Raw genomic sequence first — 23,658 nt, 5'->3', positions numbered from 1 at the left:
TCACTATGTTTTCTACTTAGTTTTTTTTTCCTCAACGAAAAAATCTGTGGGGAGAACTTTTGAATGGTGAGCTTCCCTTTGCTCTGGTGTGCAGAGAGCGTAGAGTGGCTCTCCAATACAGCAGGGTTGTGTGGTGAAGCAGGAAAATGCATTATCTGAACTTGTCATTGCTGTTGAATCCTTGAATTGTTCTTCAGTGGCTATTTTCATGTGGGGGGGGGCAGGTGTTTGTGGTGGGGGTGTGTGCATGAGAAGTGCTTTGAGAACTTAACAGAAACACTCACCCTGGGTCAGCCCCTTGGAGCAGGTCCAGGGGCTTCTTTGCCCTATTTTCTTGTGATGTATCCTCAGATTCTGGTAGCAAAACAAAATGTCCTTGTTAGAGGATCTCTTCTTGAGAGTAAGACTCAGCAGAATTTCAGGAATGTTGAAAGGGTTTGCTTATTGCTCTAAAATCTAAGAGAAAGGGTAGGAAAAATTCTAGGAACTATAAAACCATGTGTTAACAGTCTGCAAAGCTACAAATATGTGAAAAATACATAGAAAAGCAAAAGTAGGCATCCTAGGCATGAAATCAAATGCAACTCATGTAGGATTGACTACTGCTGTTCTGCAGAAGTCTGGATACTCCATGCACTGGTCACTGCATCAGGTTTTGGAGGATAACAGGTGTATAAATAAATACAACTCATACCTGGAGGAAATGTCCAGGGAGCGTGGTGTCTGTAGGAAGCTCTTCCTCTAATCAGTGATGTAAAAGGGGAAGAAGAGCAGCAGCACTGCCTGCTGGAGATAATTCTTGTCTCACATGAGGGTTTTGGGCTCTGGTGGGGCTAACTTCCTCTCTAAGGACAAATGAATTAATTTTATAGGTTTCTCCTTCTTGTCAGGTGGGTAGAATGGTCCTGATCTGCATTATAAAATACTTGAAGGAGAATGAGGAAAAGGTGTTTTGGGATGTAAAGGTGGTATTTGCACCACTTAATTAGTGGCTTTTCTCTGTCTTTGCTCAGAGTTAGGATTGAAAACATGAAGGAGACGAATTTTCTTGTGTTTGGGTTTGGTTGTTTATTAAATCTTATCTAAAGTACACAGAGGTCTGCAACACTTGGAGCTACCAGCTAAAAGTGAGCAAAACGGAGGTGGACTCAGCTAGTTACAAGGTTTCTTAAAGCTAAACAGTCCAATAGAGAATTAACACTTATTTATATTTTTGACCTAATAACCAAACTCCTGTGACCTGCAGTGCAGCATTAACTGTCCAACCAGAAACTACTGCCTGAAATCATGAAGAGGAAGGAAGAAGAACACAGAAAGGAAACAACACCCAAAATCCTCCATCTTGTCCCATACTTATTACTATATTACAAAAACCTCAAATATAAAACCCTTCACCATGTGAAATCACACACTTTTATTTTAATCACGCACCCTGACTCTAACTCCATCACTCAAATTTGGAAGCCTTCTCCAAGGTCTCAGGTCAAAAGCAGTGTTCTCCAGGGGGTCAGTGCCAGAAGGCACAGAAAGCTCAAAAATCCCAGGTTTCTGGGATCCAACATCAGAGCATGATCTTGTCAGCTCTTGGGTGTTTTTTTTAATTCTATACAAAGCAAAAGTGCTCTGTGAGTTCCAACCAGAGGCAGAGTAGCCCAGTTGTGCTGGGCAGTGCCATCCAAGAATGATCATATCTTTTTAATAAGTTCTGCTGCTTCAGGACTGCAGGGCTGCATGTTTCCTGCCCTTGTATTCCTGTTTATTTCAGTCTCTGCAGCAGGGACCAGCACACAGACAGTCAAGTTCCGGATGGGGCCATGGTTTCGTTTTTAAGAGCGGAGCACTGCGGCACAACTTCCCCTTGTGTGCTCTGTGTGCTTTGTGCTGTCCTGCGTGGGACACCTCTGAGCCTGGGCTCAGCCCCCTCCCCCAGAAACTGCATCCTGACTGCTGCGACGAGGTCTTGGAAAAGTTTCTAGAGAGTTACTGAAGGACAGAATAGTAAGTTTGGAAAATGGGACTACTTTGGGTGCTTTTTTTCATATTTAGTGTTCTTACTTGAAGATATTCTTAGTCTGTGTGGATTGTTCTTACTAAGAAAACATCTCTTCTGATGCTTATGAGCAAAGATGGCTCCTGAAAAGTCTGCTACTACACAGGGAAGTGAAAATAAGTTTTAAACTGGGTGCACAATGTGCATTCTCTTTTTTTTTTCTTACTTCTTTTGCAATTCCGATTTCCTAAAGGTGGAAATATTACTATTAACATTCCCATTTGTTTTTTTCCCCCCACCTTTGTGTGATCTACTTAGGAAATGTGTTTGAGCTAGGCAGAGTAAGGCTTTTGTCTTTTCAAACAGGAAATGAAACAGGTGGAACAGTTTGGAAGCATTGGAAAGTGCCTTGTGAATATTCTACAGCTGATTTGTAAGCCAGAGACTCCATTAGTGCTTTGTATGGTGCCTTGGGGAAATCTGGGAGCCAGAACCTGTGAAGACTTATGGAGGAAAAGTGAGCTGCCCTCACTTGAGAGCTAGCTGTTTATCAGTAGTTGTGACGTTGTGAGTTTGTGCAATAGCCTAGCTCCTGACCTAAGAACAATTCACTTCTTGGCAGCCACAAGAAATCAACCCCCCTCCCTTAGCTTTAAAGCAAAGCCTGTACATCCATGGCATTCTCAGAGAATGAACATTTCATTCAGAGGATGCCATTTCCTTTTGAATAGCCCATAATTAAGTATCTATTTTGTTGAAAGATGCCATAATGGAATGCCTGTACAGTCAGTATTCAAGCAGTTGTCCCTTACAATATACTCCAAGCACTGACAAAAAAAAATTGTGCAGGAGGATGGAGGCTGAAAAAAACCAGGATGTCAAGCACAGCTCTGAGCAGCAAATTTGGGTGGCAGGGGCTGGTTGTAGCAAATATAGAAATCTGTGTGTGAGAACCAACTCTTCTGGCCTTTGCTGTTTCTCAGTAAACAGCTCACCCAAGGAGGTGTCCCAGCCCTGGCATGTTCCATTTTATGTTGTTCCTGCAGGATGCTATTCTCTAGAAGCCTGTTGCCTGGGACCAAGCCTCACCAATATGCTGCACTGCCACATGAAGGACTGCTTGCGAATGCTAATAACGAGCAATAAGCAACGAGTCTATTAAATGCTGAAGAACTGCAGTTCTCAGGCTCTGAAATGCCTGTGGGAAATCAATATTGATAAATGCAAGCTGGAATACAATAAACTATGGGCTCTCAATGGTGTGTTACTATGTAGGCATAAGATCTTGGAGATCTAATAGATAATTCCCAATGAAGGGTCAGCAGTGATGATAAAAGCAAACAGGACTTACAAGGAGAGGAGCAGAGACCCCTGCGAATGCTGCAGTGCACCTCTCTAAATGTGGGCAGGTCTGGGTCCTTCCAAAAAGCTGTGATCATGCCGGAGGAAGCTCAGAAAAGAGCACCGAGGATGACCAGCTGGTTTTCCAGGGAAAGAGAACTGTAGGCTGTCTTTTCTTGGTTTTGGAAAGAGATGAGCATGGAGGGTTTGGGGTAGTAGGGCAGGAGTGACACGGAGCATTAACACAGTGGTGTGAAAAACGTGGGTCAGCTGGTCTTTGCATGGAGCCTTCAGGGGAAGCTGGTGGCTCAGAGCAAGAAACAGGAGACAGAGCTCCAGGTGATGTAGGGGCACACTCCACCTCCACAGGTCAGAGAGACAGACACATGTTTAAGGAGAGTAAATGTGTTGGCAGCATCTAGTGACCAGGCCCCTAGCTTGGCTCTAGGAAGGCTGAGCTGCAGATTGTTAAAGTTTTGGGGAAGTGGCTCTGTATCCTTGCACTGCTTATAGCCTTTGGGGCTCTTTTTTATTTTTCCCTAAGGTACTGACATGGGCTGGATACCAGGCAAGTTAATCTTATCCAGGGTAGCAATTCTAACTCTGACTGACATACAGGACTGAGGCCCTATTGCAAATTCTGAGTTTCAGGCCTTTCCTTGCAGGTTTCCAGATTTTAGAGTGGCTTCTGATGTTTGGGTTCCTTGGCCAAAAAGAGCCCAAGGGCGTGGCAGGTAGCACTCACTGCTTTGTAGTTGAAGGAAGTAAGAGATACACAAGTTGAATATTGCAAAACTGAGTGAGAGTAAATTGTGTTTTACACAGACCATTTCTGTTATGAGCTGGACTTCCCCAAGGCATCACAGCTGTCAGAAATTTAAATTTAAAAATAAGTTGTCCTTGGGTTGCTCTCTGTTAATTAACTTCTCTCAGTTAATTTCATCTGGGCAATCTTATCTCAGACAGTCCAGTTGTTCCTCAGGCACTACATCACTCAACTTCTCCTATCTTCTTTTATCAAGCACTTTTTAGAGATAGCATTTGGTTTTGCTGTCACCATAATGAATTCTCTTGTGACCCTTTCTCCTAGTGCCTCACTGACAAATTTGTACCAATTTGTGTCACCAGACTTATATGCAAAAGCATCCAATTGTTATTTTCTACTGATATTCTCAGCTTTGGCAAAATCTCTGTTAAAATAGGTGTTGATAACATGCTTTGACTGGAACCTGTAAGAAATATGTGAAAGCCTTCAGAGCAGCACTGTGCTGTTTGGTGTATAAACACCAAACCAAGCACAGGAAATGATGAGTAGAACACCACTTTAGAGATGTTCTGTGCCATAGCATTTGCAGCAGGTGCCTTTTTCTGCATGGTGGGAGCATCTCACTTCAGGCACCTGCAGCAGCAGCCAGGGCTGTCTCTGGTAGCAGAATGGAGGGAGCTCTATTACTAAAACTAGGATTAGCCAATCATTTAAATGCTCTGGATTGCTCTTTAAAAGTGCCATTCCCACTCATTTCACAGGAAGCCTTAGGAAACAGGGACCCCAGTGTGGGCACCCTGGGTAGACAGTGGGACAACTCTCCTGAGGGCACTTCTAATACGGAGCATCACATTTTCTGTTTGAAAAAGCACAAAACCAATCAGCATCCCCTCTTCTACAGTAAAAGTCTTCCTGGTCATCACATCTGCTCTGTTCTGGCTTCCAGAGATTTTTGAACTGTTGGGAAGGACGGATTCTCTTACTCATGCTAGAACCATAGTCTGCTATAAGTGTCCAGAGCTCTCATCCTTTTTAAATTTCTTTCTCCTCTGCAGGCCACAGTACAGTTGCAGTTTGTAATTATGATTTCTGGCACTTAAATCAATGTGCATTTAGTTTATGAAGAACCATCTTGCTTCTTGCAAGTCTGAAAGGAGGGGCCTTGAGAGTGGTGGGGAATGGAGCCACATTCAGATGGTGACCAGTCACAGGTGGAGTCCCCAGGGCTCAGCACTGGGGCCAGTCCTGTTCAATATCTTTATTGATGATCTGGACAAGGAGATCAAGGGCACATTGAGTCCTGCCTCGGGTCACACCAAGCCCTGCAGCTCCAGGCTGGGGCAGAGGGGCTGGAAAGCTGGGAAAGGCCCTGGGGGCGCTGGGGACAGCGGCTGGACATGAGCCCAGGTGTGCCCAGGGGGGCAAGAGGCCAATGGCACCTGGGCTGTGCCAGCCATGGTGTGGCAGCAGGGCCAGGGCAGTGACTGTCCCCTGTGCTGGGCACTGCTGGGGCCACACCTCAGATCCTGGGGCACTTCTGGGAACCTCAGCACACGAGAGACACCGAGGGGCTGGAGCGTGTCCAGGGAAGGGAACGGAGCTGGGCAAGGGGCTGGAGCACCAGGAGAGGCTGAAGGAGCTGGGAACAAGGGACAGGACAGGAGGAAACAGCCTCAAGCTGTGCCAGGAGAGGTTCATGTTGGATATGAGGGAATTTTTTTTGCACTGAAAGGGCAGTGAAGCATTGGAAGAGGCTGCCCATTGAAAGTGTTGGAGTCACCATCCTGGGAGAGATTCAAAAGCAATGCAGATGTGGCACTTGGGAACATGGTTTGTGGTGGGTGAACAGTTGGGATTCAATGATCTCAGAGGTCTTTTCCAATCTAAATGTTTCTGACTCTTTACTAGAATTAGTAAAAGAGATTATTCTGATACCAGTAGCTGTCCTTGTTTCCCCACAGCTGTACCAGGTCTAATAAAGGAAGCTGCTTATATGTAGTAACTTGTCTCAGTAATTTAACTACTGAGTTCTTGATTTAATATTCCTTAATTATTCCTTAATTCCTTAATTCCTTATTGGTAATTTTTATATTTTCTAGCACAAATCCATTAATACCTAGGGACTGAATCCTTATTTTTCACTTCAGTTGAAATAGGATTTTACTTATCTAATACAGGGAAAATATAATTAAATGCAATTAAAGCAAGTTATAGTTCAGGTCTTCAGGTTTTTTTTTTCCTATATTTTGATGGTTAACAGAAAAAAATTAAAATTGTTTTTAACTGCCTTTGCTTTGTACACATTTAAATATATTTTCAGATTTCTTTTAAAGTAGCAAGTGATCAAATAGTAACTGATTAAAAAATCCCCTTCAGTTCATTTGTTTTCTTAGCACTAATTTTGATCTTTACATGCCTTTACTCAAGTTCCCTTCCCCCAATGTTTTTTACCAGTTTATCAGGAGTGATTAAAGAAAATGGATCCAGGCTTATTAAATGCATTTACACAGCCTTCTACACTTGATCGGTTCTTAACTGAGGATGTCTTCACTAAAGGTATGAGCTTTATGAACCAGGACAAAAAAAAGGCCAAAGAACCACCTGAAGGGCCAAACAGAAAACGTGCTGCACAAATGAACTGCGCATGAAATGTATTTGTACATTCATGTACATGTACATGAAATGTATTTTCCAGCAGTGATCTCATGGCTGTATCAGAAATGTGTAAGCTCTGTGTGTGTAATTTGGCTGCTGACTCTTTTGGGGGCAGATCATGAAGAAACAACACAAAGTCCAGCTGGTTCTTTAACTGAAGTTTCACACGTGTGGATCTGACCAAGTGTGTTTTCTTCTTTCTAGAATTCTCCATCTAGATCTTACTGATTTGAAGAACATTGAAGCATAATTTCCAACAGCAGGCTTAGTAGTCTGCTATACCAGTTTCTTGCCCATAAGGAATTAATTAAAATGAAAAATAAACGTTTCTACATAGGGCAATTGGCCATATTGGGAATATCAAACTGATAGCAGATTTAGCTGCAAATTTGCTTTAGTCATATGTGATAATTGAAATGGATTTTGTTTGCTTCCATCCATAGGTGAGAAGAGGAAACTCATAAAACAGACCTCAAACAACCCCAAACTGGAAGAATTGAAACTGGTACCACTTCTTTTACTGTATAGTTTAAGCCCACCTCGAGCTGTGTTAAAGGAAACAAAGGACCTGGTTCTTTAACCTCTTCCAGCCCTGTAAATTGCCCAGCTCTCTGACCCCAGCCCACCACTCTCTAGAGATGGGAATGAGCTCTGCTTTTGGCATTTGGCTCCACACGAGCAAAGCAGAGCTTTTGTTTCAGCACAGTGTCAGGGTGGCTGGGGCCATACAGGATCAAGCTTCCAATGCAGTGAGCACTGCTGGCCGTGGAATGCAGACATAAACCTGAGTGACTTCTGATGTGACACCTCTCCTAACCTGGGCTGTGTGGGTGAGGCACGCCAGAAGCACCCAGTCACTCTTTCATTGTGGTGGTAACGTAACAGCTACGAGAATCCAGCCAAAACACTGAGCTGGGACCACAAACAGACCCATGTCAGCATTTGCTGTGACTGAAGAGAGATATGGTGCAGGTTTGCTGCACTGGTCCCATGGAGACTTTTAGGATTGCTCTACTGATTTGCAACAGCCTTCAGCAGCAGCTGGCTGAGCTGGCAAGGTTAGCAGAGAGCACAGGGGGTGGGATGAAGGGCATGCAAGGCACCATGAATTCAGGATGAAAGCTTGCAGGCCCTTGTGTGGTACATTGCATGCTTGAGGTAACTGTGAAGGATGAATCTTATTCCACAGGCAAGTACTTTATTTCCATCTAATTTTGAAAGTCTCCCTGAGGTGTTCAATCACTGTTTCAATTTCTCTAATGGCACAGTCCATGTAATGAAACTTCCTGGAAGAAAAGTGGCATGTGTTTAATGAAACCGGAACTCCTTGCATTATGGAGGTGCTGAAATTGTTAGAAATACTATGAAAATCAGCTTAAGATATGTGCTGTTGTTCGTATTTTGTAGCATTTATAAACATGTAAGTAGGTGTGTTTCTATGTTAGGTATTCATGCACATTTGAACAAAAGGATTTGACTTTGTGTTTTTCATGATGTTGTTATGCCAGAGGGAAAGTCTGAAAGGTGGTGCGGTAAAATTTCTACAGAAAGAATGGATTTGTTATTTTGAGGTTTCCAAAAATGAAAAGTTTCCCTCAGTTATGAAGATTTCTGTGAGCTTCAGTGCTTAATCCATTTCCTGTCAGAGATACCTGAAACAGGTCATCACTGTCTAATTTCTTTCCTTTGGGTGAGGAAGAGATGGAAATTGTGTCCTGAGGGAAGTAGAGTCCTCTAGGTTCCCATCACTGCCCCCTGATTGCCTTCTTAATCTAAAGATTTGATGGTTTCTCTGGAGGAAATTTGGGATGGATACAGGGACAGGGAGGAATCTTAAAGGGAAGAACAAGGGAAGCAAAGGAACTCACAGGGGAGAGAGCCTTTCTCTGCATTTTCATTTTGAGGTGGCTTTGGAGAACTGAAAAATGTGAAATGGCTCCCTGTAGTTACTATAAATATCCAGCTGCACATAAAATAAAAGATGATTACATTCAGAAGCCAGCAGCAAACTTCCCGAAGTATTCCTTTTCTACTTTCCCTGTTTACTCATTTTTAGATGTTTTTAGACATGTTTTTAGACATGAGGCTCTGCTCTGCAGCTGAGTGGGACACCCACAGAAGGCAGAGCTGTGTGAGCTGCAGGCTGTGGATGTGGCTGTGTTGAGCTGGGAGGGCAAAGCAGGGATGCTGTAGGTCTGTGCTCAGCAGTACTTGCTGCTTTCTTGACTTTCCTCTGGCTGTACTCCTGTGTTTGGGGTGCTGCTCAACCCCTCACACATCCAAAGTGTCCCCAAGCATCAGCTGAAGAGCAGAGCTTTCTGCTCTTGTTACTTCTTAGCAAAAGATGTGTATTACAGTTTGACAGCTTCTCAGTTCAGGCCTTTTTATTTCTTGTGCAGTTCCAAGCTTCTCGGAGACTTTTCAAACCCTTCTTACACTTTTGTTAATGTTGGCGAGCTTACGGGAATCTGCTATGAATTTTCTCCTCTGTTTACAGCAAGTGAAAAGGACATTGTCCACTCCAGGCACTCACTCGTAACAATTACAGCAGTAAAAGCAATACCCTTCCCTCTTACAAGAGGGATGTTCATGTTGGCAGCCAGTTGGGGCTACTGCTTTTCTGTTTTGCTTCAACAGGTCATTTTCTCTTTCTCTCAACACATGTGAATAAAACACAGGCTTGGAGAAGTGCTGAGGAACTGCTTTGTTCTCCAGTCGAGGAGCACATGTGGTTCCTCTCCCTCCAGACCTTGGCTTCCTGAGCAGCTTGCCCTTGGAAAGGCAGGAAGGATATTGGAAGGCCAGTGGGAGGACTGCCATGTTAGAAAGTTCCAAGGAGGTATTTGGGGACTGAGTGGTACAATACTGCAGAAAGAAAAAGGAAACAAAACCAGGAGATGAGAGGGAGGAGTGCTAGTAGCATGGATGAGTACAAGAAACTACCCACAGAACGAGCCAGTCCTCTTTTCTTACGAACTTCTTCCTGGCAGTTGAATTTGTGTGAATTCTGTGATGTGTGATGAAGGCAGCGGATGGGAAGTGTACTGCGCAGCATTTTCCCTGGTGGGAGGGGGAAGAGGGCCTCTCTTTCCAGCTGTATAACAGAATTCCTTGGAATGTAAGTAGCAAGATGTCTATCTCACTTGAAAATTAGGAAAAACTAACCTTTTAAAAAGCGACCAAAAAGCACAAAGGAAGTGGAGACTGAAAGCAAACCAAGATCTGAGATAAGGGACTGAAGAGAGAGGTGAAACAGAACATAGCAGCGAGTGCTGTATTGTCTAAACAACAGGAATATAATTGCTTTGTTTTCCCCTGCAGTTCTTGACTGAGTGGATTAACACAACTCTGAAAGAGGAACACATAGTAGTTAAAAGTCTGGAGGAAGACCTGTATGATGGGCTGGTACTTCATCATCTCCTGGGTGAGCTGCTGCTTTGAGTTTAGTTCTTGCAGGCATCTCATGGAGGAACTTTCCAATCAGAGAATAAACCTCAGGAATCACAATACCAGGGACCTGACATCACTTCTCACTGCACTGGGGGCCAGCTGTGATAATCACCATTTTGAACAAATTCCCACTATTGTTTTACATGGTGATGTTACTTCTAAGAAATTCTTATTACCTGTCAGTTGACACAATAAAAAGGTTAACCATGAAATGTGAAATTCAGTGAAATTACAGTGCTTCTGTAATGGAGGGTTTCAGAAACCAGGAACACAAAGGTGGCCTGCGGTGCTACCAGAAACATTGGGTGGAATCAGCATTGTAATAGATGTTTTCGTGCCTTTAAAAAATGAAAACAAAAACTAAACAAACCAACCAACCAAACAAAAAGAACCCCAAAATTTTAACAGCTCTTGGTCCAAAGAACTGTTTTGGTACTTGAACTGGGAAAAATCTAAGAGGCTTTTGGCACTATGTGGTGCTCATATAATGATGCGACCTCCTGGAGCAGCCTGTTTTCCATTTCTATTTTTCTATCTCTCCTGTTCCTACTATATTTGTCTTTCCATTTTTACTCTCTTTGGGGACATCTTTTAAAATCTATCTCCTTTCCACCAAGACTGAGAGCAGCAGCATGAGCAGGACTGGATGATTTTCAGTTTACTTGCCTGAGCAATGGGCTCAGATTTCTTACATATGTATGAGTTGATATTGACTTTGTACATTATCTACAGGAAAGATTCACTCCTTGGATTTCTGTAAAAGGAACACAAAGAGCCAGGACGGGGGTATGATGCTATAAGGAGTGACTTGGGTCCTCTCCCTTTTGTAGAGCTCTTAAATGATATTGAACATTTAAAACAAGACTTTGTGTGCTTTGCTGTCATTTTATGTTTCTAATTATTTTCTTTTTCCATACAATGATGTTAAAATACACCCTTCCTCTTCCTATGGACCCTCTGCAAAAGAAAACTTAGGATCTCTCAAGCTGGATGTTGACAAGATTGCATTAACGGAAAAAAAACAGCGACAGAAACTCTCTGTGATTCTGGAAGCTGTGGCCAAGTGTTTGCAACTGGAAGAAAGTCAGCTGAAATGGAGTGTGGAATGTAGGTGCAGCAATGAAATTGAAGAAAATTATCCATCACAGGCTTCCTGTGCTATAAGGCTACTTTGAGGCAATGTGCTGCCAGCACAGTAATTAAACAACCGGTTTTCATTTACTAGTTGAATAAAAAGTGAGATGGAAGTATCTGACCCCACCTGGGTCTGCCTCCTCTAAGTGTGTGGCTTGTGGATGACTTAAGAGCCCTCAGCACCCCTGTATGTCTCACTTTTATTCTGTGCTATTGCTAAATTTTGATATTATATAAACCTCTGATTATATAAAATCTGGTGTCCTGCCTGTGTTATGGCCCTCCATGACTTTGGGGTCCCCTACACAGGGGGAATTCATGATGTTGGGGGAAGCTCACATGTTTTGCACACTGAGCATTGTATATTTCTTTACACTCAACAGCTATCTTGGCAAAGGACTTACTGAGCACACTGCATCTTCTGGTTGCAATAGCAAAGCACTTCGACCCCAGCCTGGCTCTGCCTCCAAATGTTCAAGTGGAGACAATCACCATCGAGGTATTTGTAGTTTCAGTATTTGTTCCAGTAGATCCTAGAGTCCTTTCACAAGGCTAACCAGCTTAGAATTAGGAGAAATGTGTGTGCAGCTGTGAAAGAGATACTTGTATTTTTTGTGAATCACACCTTTCAGTTTCTGAGTTTGTTGGATTATATTGAGTTTTCAGTTTGGATACTCTGTCTTTAAAAGGGGAAAAGCGCAATGCTGTTTTTATTCCTCAGCCAGTGGTCTAAACTGAAAGCAGCTGTTGATCTCTGTAAAGAAGAAAATGAAGAAATCCTGCTGTTACTCTCTCTAAGTTTTTAAAATAGAAGCTTATATTCATAAATCATAAAGGTTTTTTTAATGCTGAAGATTTCTTTCTTTAGGTAATGGGAATTTCTACTCCCTTTCCGCTGGGGTCGCATTTTGGAATTTTTCTCTACAATCAGATATCTACACACTTTCTTCCTCTATTTTGTTTCTTAAAGTAAATTCTGAGACTGTAGGAGAATATTGAATAGCCCACAATTTGGGATATAATTGCAAAAATTGGCACCACCAGTTTGTATGTAAACACAGAATGTTTTTTCACTGTCTGAAAGGGAAGAGCAGCAAACACCAAGGACTTCCTCCAATGGGGAAGTAAGAGATTTCCTGTTGGAGACTGAAGAGAGCAGAAAGAAGCAAAAATCTCTCAAAGTACCTGCACCAATTGTACTGGAATTATTGAATAAATGCCCTCTGATAATCGTTGAAGGCAGCAAACAGGTCATGAAAGCTTGTTTATGGAACATTTTTGTGTGACAAACCCAACACTGTTTATTGTCCTTTCAACAGAACACCTCCAGAGGATTAAAGACATCAAATGCAGTGGAATATATCACAAAACACAAGTAAGAGGGGACGGATCTGGTTATTACACTGTCAATCAGAAAAGAAACACTGTGGGTGTGTTCCCCCTTACAAAGAGTAGCTGGGATCATGATGATGAAAAAGTTTAAGCCCAGGCATGCATGCATATGCATGTGAGTTGTTTCTCTGATTTCTTCCCCTTTTTTTTTTATTCCCCTCTTCATGTTTGGCATTATGGTGCAATACATTTATTTATTCTATATATAAACTTCTCTAAACCAATATGCATGATTATTCCTGGAGCTTAACATTGCCATGTAATTTCATAACAAATATAGTAACTAAATTCTAGGACTGTAAATTTACCTGTGCCAGACTAATTTGGAAAATTTTTAAACCCACAAAGGTTTAAATCTACATTTAATTTGTTGCTGTTGTGTCTTAAATAAAGAGGAAGGAGGCAGTTCTTTTCTTATTTTACTGTGAAAGAAATGTTTTAGCTTGCTGAATGTGTGAGGTACTGCCATTATGAAAGGAGTTAAGTAGCAGGATACCATTTCTATACCTGAAAAAAAATGGACATAATTTTAAGAAGTAGAAACAGATTTTTAAAATTTTTTTTATATGCCAGAACATCTTCAAGCTCTAATATCATGAGCAGCTTATTGGAAGAGGATATTGAGGATTGTGCTTGTAAAATGAATGTTCACTGGTGTGTGGGCCAGTTAAAATCTCATATGCTTCCAAGACCATGCCCAGATATTTAGTCAACTTAAAAATGTTTGTTGGAAACTCACTCTGACACAAAGTTGATGCCACGTTGAACTCTATCTCCTGCTTTACAGGATAGCAGATAAGCAAAACCTATGAATAAGATCAGCTCTGCTGAATCACTTTTCTAATTCTTGTTTTTTATTGCACTTCCAGAGAGAATACAGAAGCGCAGTCAAGTAAGTGCTGGCATTGCCAAGTTCAGTGTTTCATTATCTACTTTTACACACCATGTCCCAATCCAATTTTACCCCATGATAAAAATCAGTGTGCTCCCACTAAAGCTAATGGAGGGTCATGGATTTTTTTCCTGGTGTTTTTCTCCAAATGTCTTCTGTTAATGCCTGCTCATACCAACAGAATGCAGCTTGGAAACTGGGCGGTCACTTCGCCTGTGGGCTACAGGCAACAGATGGGAGGGGAGGCAGGGCATGAAGCTGGGTTGATGACCCAGAAAGAAACCTGGCTGGGGGCACAGTGCAGCTTGGATTTGTGCATGGACTGTTTTCACTGTTCAAACTATTTATAAAGGCTTCAGAACTGTGGTTCTCATTGCTACCAGGTTTTGTTGTTGTCTTCCCGCAGTTTGCAAATGAGATTTTGAAAGCCACGGGTACTCAGTTGTGGATGGCAGCTCAGTCAAACCAACATCCCCAGAGCTTTTACCCCTAGGGCTTTTGAGGGCTGGGAAACACTAGAGGTGAAAAATTTCCCTGTGTGCAAAACCTGCAGAAGGTCTGGGCACTGCTCAGACTTTAGTGTGAGCTGCTCTTCCCTACTGCAAAGGAGCACACTGCATCCCCAGAGAATCAGGGCAACCATTTGAATTCTCTGCTGTGTCCTTTATTTTGGCATTTTCATTCTTTGCAGAGGTGCAAACGATATAATTTAATATCTATTTATCACTTATTCCACTGAGTGTACTCTACTGTGGGCTAAAATTGTAAAAGAAACTCCAACACTCACCCCCTGCCCCGCACAAACAAACAAAGAAAAAAAGAAGGAAAAAAACCCCAACCCATAATTAGATGCTTCTGCTGGGAAGAGAAATCTTCAATTCACTCTTCAAGATGCTCTCTCTCTATTTTTAACACAGCTTTCTTAGCAAAAAGTGAAATCCCAAAGTGTGGCTCCAGAAGAGGGCTCTCTCTGATTTGTTTGATGGATTCGCTGATTCCTGACACTGCTCCTGCAGCAAGCCCCAAACAGGCGGAACAGAGAAACCTGAGGAATCCCTTTCACAAAAGAGGCTTCTCTGTCACTGTCTTTGGGGAGGAATTTCCCTTTGCTTTCCTGAGCTGTAGAAGCCAGCTCTCCATTTAATTGTGCTGCCAGAGTGCCTCTCCTTGCTCAGGGTGGTTCAAATATTTTGCTCATGCTTGAACCAGAGCTGTGCTGTGGCTGGGTGAGGAGATGGATCCTGCTTTTGCTGCACCTGGGCAGAAAGGGGAAAGTGAGGGTGGGACTTGGATGGATCTCATTTCCTTGGAAGTCTTTAGACTTCTGCTAGTTCTCTGGCACAGCTCTGCTGGCAGCAGCTCCTTGTCCACTTTAAACTGGGTGGCAGAACTGGCTGGTTTTGAGATCTTAGAAGGGCAGCATCTCCATATCTTGCTTGTGTTTTGTTTTTTTCTTTTTTGAAGGAAGGAGGCTGATTATTTTCGGTAAATTTGGGGTAACTGATGTTTATGTTTGAGGAGAGCTGTAAAACATACAGCTCTTCTGCTCCCTGCATTTTATCCCAGAGGTTCACTATTAAAAGACACCTAAGTGAAAAGAGAGAAACCATAGTGATGTAAAACTTAGCTAGTGCTCAGACTGGTGGCAGCAGAAACTGAGAACCTCTGCAGGTGAAAATTACAGAGCTGAATGAAGTAAATTCTTTCCTCTGATGTGGTCAGGCTGAAGAGAAGTCTGTCATCCTGTCCTCTGATAAATATAAAAGTAGCATCTTTCTCTGCCTCCCTGCTACTCTTTTCCTCCTTGGACTGTAAGTTGTAAATACCTTTCTTCTTCTGAAGCCACACTAAAGCTCTGATCTCTCGGTTATTCAAAGTAAAACCAATTAATGTTGTTTTGATACAGAAAATGATGCCTTTGATGAATTATTTAGCTGTGCTCCAGATAAAGTGGATGCTGTAAAAAAGGTAATTTACTTTTTTAGTGGACATCAAAATCTGTTAGGCCAAACTTAAATACTGAAGAAATTATTTATTCCTTTCCCCCTTTCTTCCCTGTCTTTTTTTTCTTTAGGCACTTTTAGAATTTGCTGACCAGCATGTTGGAAAATTAGGATTAAATGTGAAAGACATCGAATCTCAGGTAGTGTGCTCCAAACTGCATGTTACCTGTGTTTTATCAGCCATTTGGGTGTTTCCTCTCCCCATTAGGAATTCTCCTTTTTATTACTTTAATTTGAAATTTGCCAACATAATGATTTCCAGGTTTAGGTTAAGATATCAAGGTTTGGTCTCTGAAGTTCCTGAAGCTAATAATTAATGCCAAAATGCAGCCTTTGTAATGAATGCTGCCCTTGCAATGCTACAGGGAGTGATTTCAGTCTGCCCAACTCCTAAGGGTGCTCTCTTTGTCAGGATGGAAATAAAGGTGTCCTGAACATTAAAATGAAAACCAACCTGATTGCTGTATTAAATGATTGTTGATGCTGCATTGACTTCATGGTATGAAGGCCTTATTTTCATCACATTTCAAAGTCTCATACTCTGAATTAAGAGCTTCTTTAGAGTATGAAATTGCAAGAGAATTTGGACTGGGCACCTTGGGCTCTGGTAAATGGCGTGCTCTTCTAGTGGGAAACTGTAAGAAAAGAAGGTTTTCAAGTGTTTTGTCATACATAACTGGGCACACTTTTCTATTATTTATAGTTATGTATTTGTGCTCATCTGAAGTATTTTCATATTTGAAATAGTTTTTTTTACTAGCTGTCCTTTTACAACATTTTATTTTCACAAGTATGAATTTGGGAGCTTTATCTAACTAAATATGAAGTTCACTGTGGAAGAGGTTGAGCGAGCTGAGTCATTAGACTGTCTGCTTGCCTGAGTAACATTTAAATTGCTTTATTGCTAGAATGGCATTTACTGGAGTAGTTTACTAAAGCCAAATAATATTAAGGTAATTCTTATCTAGTTTTCAGATGGGGTTATCTTACTTCTCTTAATTGGACAACTAGAGGGTTACTTTCTGAATTTAAGGAATTTCTTCCTGACTCCGGCCAGCACCATGGAGATGGTAGGTTGTCATGTAATCATTTAGAGCTTGAGCCATCAAAATGTGTGTTCTGCCTCTTGCTCCCACTGCTGCTGCTGTGTGTGAAGTCCCATGCCCACAGTGTTTGCAGGAGATGAGTCTGGGGCAGTGCCAACACAGGCGCTTGGTGCTGTCAAAATATCTCAGAACAGGTCGGTGTCCTCTTCAAAATTAGCATCTCATGGGAGGCAAACACCTGTTACTTACATTTGTTTGGCATGGCCACGCTTCTGCAGGCTTCTGGTGAAATCCAGGGCTCTGTGTGGTGGGGAATGGGTGTGTTCCCTTCTAGCAGTCTGTCCTGCAAGCAGGATTTGAAGAGGATGACACCTCTTGCGTAGCAGAACTGGATCCCTGTGAGTTTCTTTATGCTGCCTTAAAAATATACCTTAACCAAGGCATTGATTCCCCTTCAGTGTTTGGGAAGCTCTTGAGAGTTTACATCCTTTCCTCCCCCGAGGCTGGGGGCTGTAACATACTCAGCCAGACCTGCTTGACACCTTTTACCACCTCTACTGGGCAGATTTCATCTGTGCTTTAAAAGTAAAAGTTGCCACCAGTCAGAAGGAAGTGTGTGCTGGGCTGCCTCCTCCACAGGTCTGGAATGTTGATATATTTTGTGATATTTGAGGTATTTTCAGATTGTCTCTGGTGTGGGTAGGCTTTTTTTCATTTGGGTCACTGAGTAGCTCTGCAAACCTTGAAACTGTAGCTATTTTTCCTGGTTTGTGCTCAAATTTCTGGAAGTGAAATGTGTCAGATATTTTTTTGCTTGAGAGCTGCCAGAGAAGAAAATCTCTCCTCTGGCATGGTTTGCATTACGGCTTTCCCATGCAGATGAAGCTTTCATCTAATTCCCAGCCTTAACACAGCTAATGCCCCTGGGCAATATTTATCTGTAACAAGAATTCTCAGAGGTCCTATATTAACAAATAAGTATTCCCATGGATCTTTTCATCAGGAAGTTTAAAAGCACAATTGTTTGACACCTAGGTTTCAAATACTGTCAAAATTTCACTGCTCTCAGTTGGTAACTGTTCAAAGCATTAGGAAAATAGGCACTTTTTTTTTTTAATCTAAGAACAGGGAAATGTATTTTGAAGGATTGAATCAGACATAATCAAAGCATTTCCATAGAGTTGTTTTTCTTCCCTTTCTCTTCCACTCAGTTTTCAAAATGTTTGGTCTGTTTCCACTGAGTTGGACAGAAATTTTTAACATTTCCATTAGCCTTATTCAGAGGAAGTCTCTGAATATTTTCTCATTCAAAATTTCAAGAATAACCATTTTCATTTTGGTTAAGCCCTATTCTAGCCTCACAGATGTCTTTCTGGAAATGAGATATCCCTAAAACTCTGGTACAAATCAAAGCTCAGACTTTCTAGTTCTTATCCTGCCCATCACTGGCATTAGAGAAAATCAGAATGGGGCTGGGTACTGCTTCAGTACAATTCTTTTTATAAAATGTACTACATTTACAAAATGTAGTTATTTCATTTTAGCAAAGTTACTCCAGAGGACTGGACTTGCTGTGGAAGTTTGCTGAAGTGGTGTCTCCCATTTGTTTCTGCTCTGATGCTCATTATAAAATGAAAAGCAGGATGACACTACAACTAAAAATATCGATCAACCATAGTTCAGCTGTCATTTGTACACAAAACATGTCTTTCAATTCCCCTGTGCTTTCTAACTCCCTGTCATTTTAGACATTAATTGGTGCAGTAAAGTATAAAGACGTAGCCTTTGCTGGGATTTAAAAGATCTCATTTGTTCTTGGGATGGTGACAAACACATGCACTGCTGGGATCAGTATGGTGCATCCACCTTACAGTTCCTTCTAATCAAAACCATTCCATGACTGAAATTCAGGACATGATCAACTGTGAGGTGCAAGAAGACAGCACTGCACATGGGTGGGTTTGCTGCAGGGTATCTGGGGGCATTTACAAGTAACTGTAAAGAGTGCAGCTCTGGGTAGTCATGAGTGTAAAAGGTGTGCATTTTCTGTGACAAAGAATACAATCACAAAATAGTCCAGGCTGAAACTAGGCATGATATCTGTGCAATTGGGAGATGGAGATGATGATGATGATGATGATGATGATGATGATGCAGGGCTTGTGTGCTTATCAAAACTGTGTGAACCTAGTACTTTTGCCAAAACAGGCCCAGAACTGAAACACCCCTGATGTCCTGGCTGCTGTCCAGCTGTAAATTCTAGGAAGCTGTCGGGCTCTTTTGAGTTGGGAAGGACAGCTGGACAAAGCGCCTTATCTTCAAGGCTTCCCTTTCTTATGTAATTATTGGTATTTCTGTCTGAAGATGCTTTTTCAAATGTGCATGCTGTCATTCCTTGAAAATCTCCAATGCATTACAGAGAGGGAAATGTGCCCTTTTTGCCCGTGCTGGATCACTCAGGAAACATTGGATTTGTTCATTCTGATCAGCAGATTGTATAGAACTACATGGGCTTAAGTTCTCCTGTCTGCTGACTCTCAGAGGAAGAAAACAGACCTGAATCCAAACAGACAGTCTCAGTCACCTGTAAACCAGAGAACCAGGTGAAACATAAATCTGTTGCTTCACTTCAGAGCACAGGGATTTTGCTCGGCTTATTCAGGGGGGACTCCCGTGCTTGTTGTCAGAGCATAATAGGGAACAGCAGCCTCCCAAAGGATAAATTGCCCAGTAGCTCAGGGAAGGCAGGAAGAGACAATCTGAAGTTCATTCAGGTCTTGTTACTCCTTTAAAGGAAGGAAATTTGCTAATTACCAGCCAAGTAAACAACTACCCTTAAGCTGTTAGAAGGGGATATTACTTTTGAAAAATCGTTTACAACTACTGCTAATGTGTGTGAAGCTGCTTTTTCCCTTGTGGAGAAGGGAGAGAAAAAAACAGTGAGTTAAAATGAGAAAAACCCCTCAGCTTTTATTCATAGACCTGTGCTTTATTTCTGATGAATGTTAAGGATATCATTACTACTATTAATGTGAATAATCATTTTAGAAGTACAGCAGAAACTTCTAGATAATAAGCATACCTGATCTTTGCAATTCTTAATGAAATATAGAGAACTTTATCTTTTTCATTTGTTCCAAGTGTGGTAAGCATATGGGCATTGTTTCAAAATACTCAGCAGTAGATTCCATGCATCCATTAGATCCAGTTAGGAATCTAGCCTGTTTTCCACATTAACACAAGTCTTTCACATGCAAGGTCTATTTTTAAATAAATAGATTCTTCTGCCCACCTCATGGGATATGTTTTGCTGGAGATGGATTTTACATCTAATTTTATATGATAATTGGTAAAAATTCTGAAGAGCGCTTCATCAAAACTAAGGAGAGGAAGTACAAGTACATATTCATGAATCACTGTATTCAGCTACTAGAGAAACACTTTTAAAAACCTGCTGTTGGTTAGAAAATATTGTCAGCTATATTAATATATCTCTCTCTCCAACAGCTCCACAATGTTAACCTGGCATTGGAGTTGCTAGCAGAGGGAGGTCTTCTGAATTTTCCTGTGAACTCTGAAGGTGAGTCATGACATTCAAACTTGCCTGGAATAGAATTGCTAACATCCCAGTTTAGCAAAAGTTAGGGTAATTGCAGGAAGCAGGTTCTAGAAATGATACTGACACATTTCATTATATGGCTGCCCTACAGCTCCTCACACAGAATGAATGGTAGAGGTAATAAGATTTTTATTAAAAAATCCTTATTTCTATACTAAAAAAGTTGGATTGTTATAAATTTAATAACTTTACACTAAACTTAAACTGTTTAGGAATTCAGTATTTGTTAAAGATTTAAACCAGTGACAGCTCATAGGGAAATTAGAGCAGCTGAGCTGGAGGCAAAGCTATTTTCCTGTCTCATAAAAACTTTCAGTGCATTAAAAGCAAGCTTGTTTCAGTGTTAAGATACCTTGAAGAATTTATCTGGAAAATCAGAAACACTGATCACTCTGTTCACTCAGAAGAGTGGTGGGTCAGTCTCCTGAATATGAAAGTCACAGGTTTTTTATGCTTGGTTCAGACCTGGGAGCTGAAACTTGATCCTTCATCCAAGTGAACACTTCCATCACTGGATCAATGTATATGCATGCACCTCTTTCTTTCTCCACCACAAAAACAAACAAAAAAGCTTCATTTGGATGAGTCCGGTTTTCCAATTAAAATACTCCACAGAAGAATTTGGTGCCAGCTCCTGGTGGGATGAGGGATACGGTTAATTAATGGGTGGTGCTCTGGTTGCAAAGTCTGATGTAGACGAGAAGGATCCCTCTGCAGATACCCCTGTGAGGCCCCCTTGGTGTTCTCTTTGAGATAAGAAAAACTACTTAATTAGAATGACTAATGCTAGAAAAATGTTAGAACCCTTGATATCTTTTTAGAAGAAGGTTGGTTAGAATTGATTCTTAGTAATTGGTTATTTCATACAAAGAACCTTGATGTAGTTGGACAGTGTTTCAATCCTGTACCCTATTGGTCTACTTTTGATCCCCCTCAAACACTATAAAAGTACATGTAGTAACCCATGTATTTGGATTGCTGCCTGACTCCCATCATGGAAGAAATAAAGCCTGTGGAAAAAGTCTGAGCTGCTTTCCCAGTCTCTTTCCATTGGCTGAAGAAGGTCACTGTGAGTGAAGATGAAATCACATAAGAGCTGACTGCCTACATAGGCAGTGCTTACAGACCTTGTGGCTGAAACCTGCCCAAGAAGGGCAGGGGAAAACCACAGTCTGACATCTTGCAGGGCACATAATCCCAGCATTCCTCTACAAGCTTTTTGCTGAACAAGGAAGTCAGATCTTTGTTAAAAATAAAAGGCATTCTTCCAGTTCTAGCTCCCTGTTAGTTATTCACGAGTGGGTGCATGTGTTGGGTACATAACACATGGTATCACTGAGAGGGGAAGAGAAGATTTAAGACTTCCTTTGTTTTTTCTTTTGTTCTCTTTTCCCACTACTGCTTTGGTGATGTCAGCAGTTTGCATGCTAGGAACTCATGAACTGTGGGCTTTTTGCTGTGCTGCACAGAGCTAGGAGCCTGGAAAGCTGAAGAGCTTTTATTTATGTTAACATTAACAGGGCAGTTGGTGTGGGCTCAGGTCTCCATGCTGAGATCCACCTTTTGTGTGAAAAGAAGTAAATCTGTGCTTTCCTTCCTTCCCTCTGGCTGTTCTGCACTGCCTCAAGCACAGAGCAGATCAGTATAAGAAATACTGGTGTCAACATCTGCAAGTCCTTTAGCTTCACTGGGGAAATCCTCAGCTAGTGAGTGAATTTAATATGATTTAGGGGTCCTTGCTACAGCTACAATATTGAGACTCTTCAAGGATGTCATTTTACTAGCGTTTCTTTGTTAGTCTTTCTCCCAGTGATTTACAACACTATAACAAGAACAGTAAATGCTCTGAATCCATTACCCTCTCCCACTGCAACTTTAAAATACAATAGCAGTTTATATAACCAAGAAAAAAGAGGCTGAAAACTAAATGAAAAAAGACCCCAAAACCAAACAAAAACCAGTGTATCAAATGGCAGCAAAACATGATGGAAGAATGACAAAAAAAAAGTATCAGGTAATTCCAATGTGATTCCTGACATAGAATAATCAGAAAAAGCTTCAAGATATGAAGCCCTATAAAATAATCCACTCTTTTTTTTGCTAGTGAATTTCTTACTCTGCATTATTTGCTCTTATTTGTCTTCCAGCAGCAGAGTTCAGCAGAAGTCCCTTTTCTTCAAGTTAATTTAATAAATTATTAGTTTCTACCTCTGTAGTTCCTATTTTGCTTCCTGTTGCAATTCCATTGTCCAAGTTCACGTTGTAATTAGGGCAAGGTGGGAGACTCTGGCAGGTGCAGTCTCATCCTGTTCCAGGGATTGCTAATACTTCCCATCTGGTTTTGTTGTCTCTGGTTTGTGTATCCACAGATATTGTGAACGGAGATACGAAGGCTATAATGCGAGTTCTGTACTGCTTGTACTCCAAATATGGAACCAAAGAAGCATGAAGAACGATGCCAAGAGCTTGAGATGCCTTTTTTTTTTTCCAATAGCACACCACAGTGTGATTTTTTTGGCTTCCCAGCTCTGTTTGTCATTGTTTCTGAGCATGTACTGGTGTTTGACACTTGCTGTATTAACATTGTATAGCAAATATGTTGTTCATGCAAGGTTTCACATACACAACCTAAACAACTGTAAATGTATGTCCACAGCTCATGTACTGCGTAATTCTAGGGCTGTAGCTTTTGTTCCACATCCTGCCTTCTGTTTTCTCTGAGCCCCGCCAATGCTGCAGAGAAATTAAATGTGTGTTTATTCTGGGCTCTGTGTTCTTTGCTCCTGAAGGTGATTTTGAAAGTTGTTGCATCCTTCCCATTTCCCTGCTTCAGGAAGTCTTTTAGTAAACTAGAGAGGAGAAAGACCCACCAGAGTGAGAAGGCTGAGACACACCTGAAGTTCTATACCTGCTTTAGAGAGGTGGCCAGTGCTGTCAGACAAGAGGTTACAAACTGGATGCCAAATGAAGAGGTAGCAAAAATAAAATCTGCACTTACTAGGTGTCTGAGAAATGTTTCAGTGCTCATTTGCTCAAATGCAGAAAAGGCACTCAGAACAATGTGCTGATGTGATTCTGTGCAGGAGTAGGGAGTTCTCCTGCCCAGCTCTAGAAGGATGCCCTTGTTTCCTTGCTAAGCCAGCGCCAAACTTTGTGCAGCTCCAACTGCAGCCCTGACACAAACTCTGACTAGCAGGGATGCCAATCCCTGCCAAGCATGTTGTGAGAGGGAGTCACAGGCCTGCACTTTGTCTGCAGTAACAGGTGGGCAGTGCTGGCTGGGCTCTGCAGCTGGTGGAGGTAGGGGCCACTACAGGTGGGAGCAGTGAATTCAGCTTCCCCCCACCTCTGACACCTGAGTCATCTCCTC

At 41.7% G+C, this 23,658-nt stretch overlaps 1 protein-coding gene across 5 annotated transcripts; it reads left to right on the top strand.

The window, feature by feature from the left end:
* Positions 1 to 1,891: 1,891 nt before the first annotated feature.
* PARVG (parvin gamma) lies at positions 1,892 to 23,053 on the top strand. Of its 5 annotated transcripts, none has more exons than XR_009933150.1 (14): positions 1,892 to 1,998; positions 6,552 to 6,653; positions 7,196 to 7,257; positions 10,074 to 10,176; positions 11,169 to 11,309; positions 11,720 to 11,835; positions 12,656 to 12,711; positions 13,598 to 13,620; positions 15,527 to 15,588; positions 15,695 to 15,763; positions 16,592 to 16,693; positions 19,162 to 19,272; positions 20,177 to 20,249; positions 22,658 to 22,692. XR_009933150.1 is itself a non-coding variant. In XM_062491800.1 (13 exons), exons 2-13 carry the CDS (start codon positions 6,575 to 6,577, stop codon positions 22,735 to 22,737), a joined length of 966 nt encoding a protein of 321 aa, XP_062347784.1. In that variant the 5' UTR covers positions 1,892 to 1,998; positions 6,552 to 6,574; the 3' UTR covers positions 22,738 to 23,053. The 5 variants fall into 5 exon arrangements, 3 of the variants coding, with proteins under 3 accessions (XP_062347784.1, XP_062347786.1, XP_062347785.1); XR_009933149.1 differs by having other exon boundaries at positions 19,159 to 19,272; XM_062491800.1 differs by lacking the exon at positions 19,162 to 19,272 and having other exon boundaries at positions 22,658 to 23,053.
* Positions 23,054 to 23,658: the final 605 nt, after the last annotated feature.

Source organism: Cinclus cinclus, chromosome 4, assembly GCF_963662255.1.
Source record: "Cinclus cinclus chromosome 4, bCinCin1.1, whole genome shotgun sequence".
Taxonomy (NCBI): Eukaryota; Metazoa; Chordata; class Aves; order Passeriformes; family Cinclidae; genus Cinclus; species Cinclus cinclus.
The sequence above is the reverse complement of the archived record's forward strand: the minus strand, read 5'-3'. Positions and strand labels throughout refer to the sequence as shown.

Coding starts and splice junctions, on each gene's coding strand:
- PARVG (XM_062491800.1), top strand. CDS start 6,575: ATGGATCCAGGCTTATTAAATGCATTTACACAGCCTTCTACACTTGAT. Junction 12,712..13,597: donor GAATATATCACAAAACACAA/GTAAGAGGGGAC, acceptor TTGCACTTCCAG/AGAGAATACAGAAGCGCAGT. Junction 15,589..15,694: donor AAGTGGATGCTGTAAAAAAG/GTAATTTACTTT, acceptor TTTTTTCTTTAG/GCACTTTTAGAATTTGCTGA.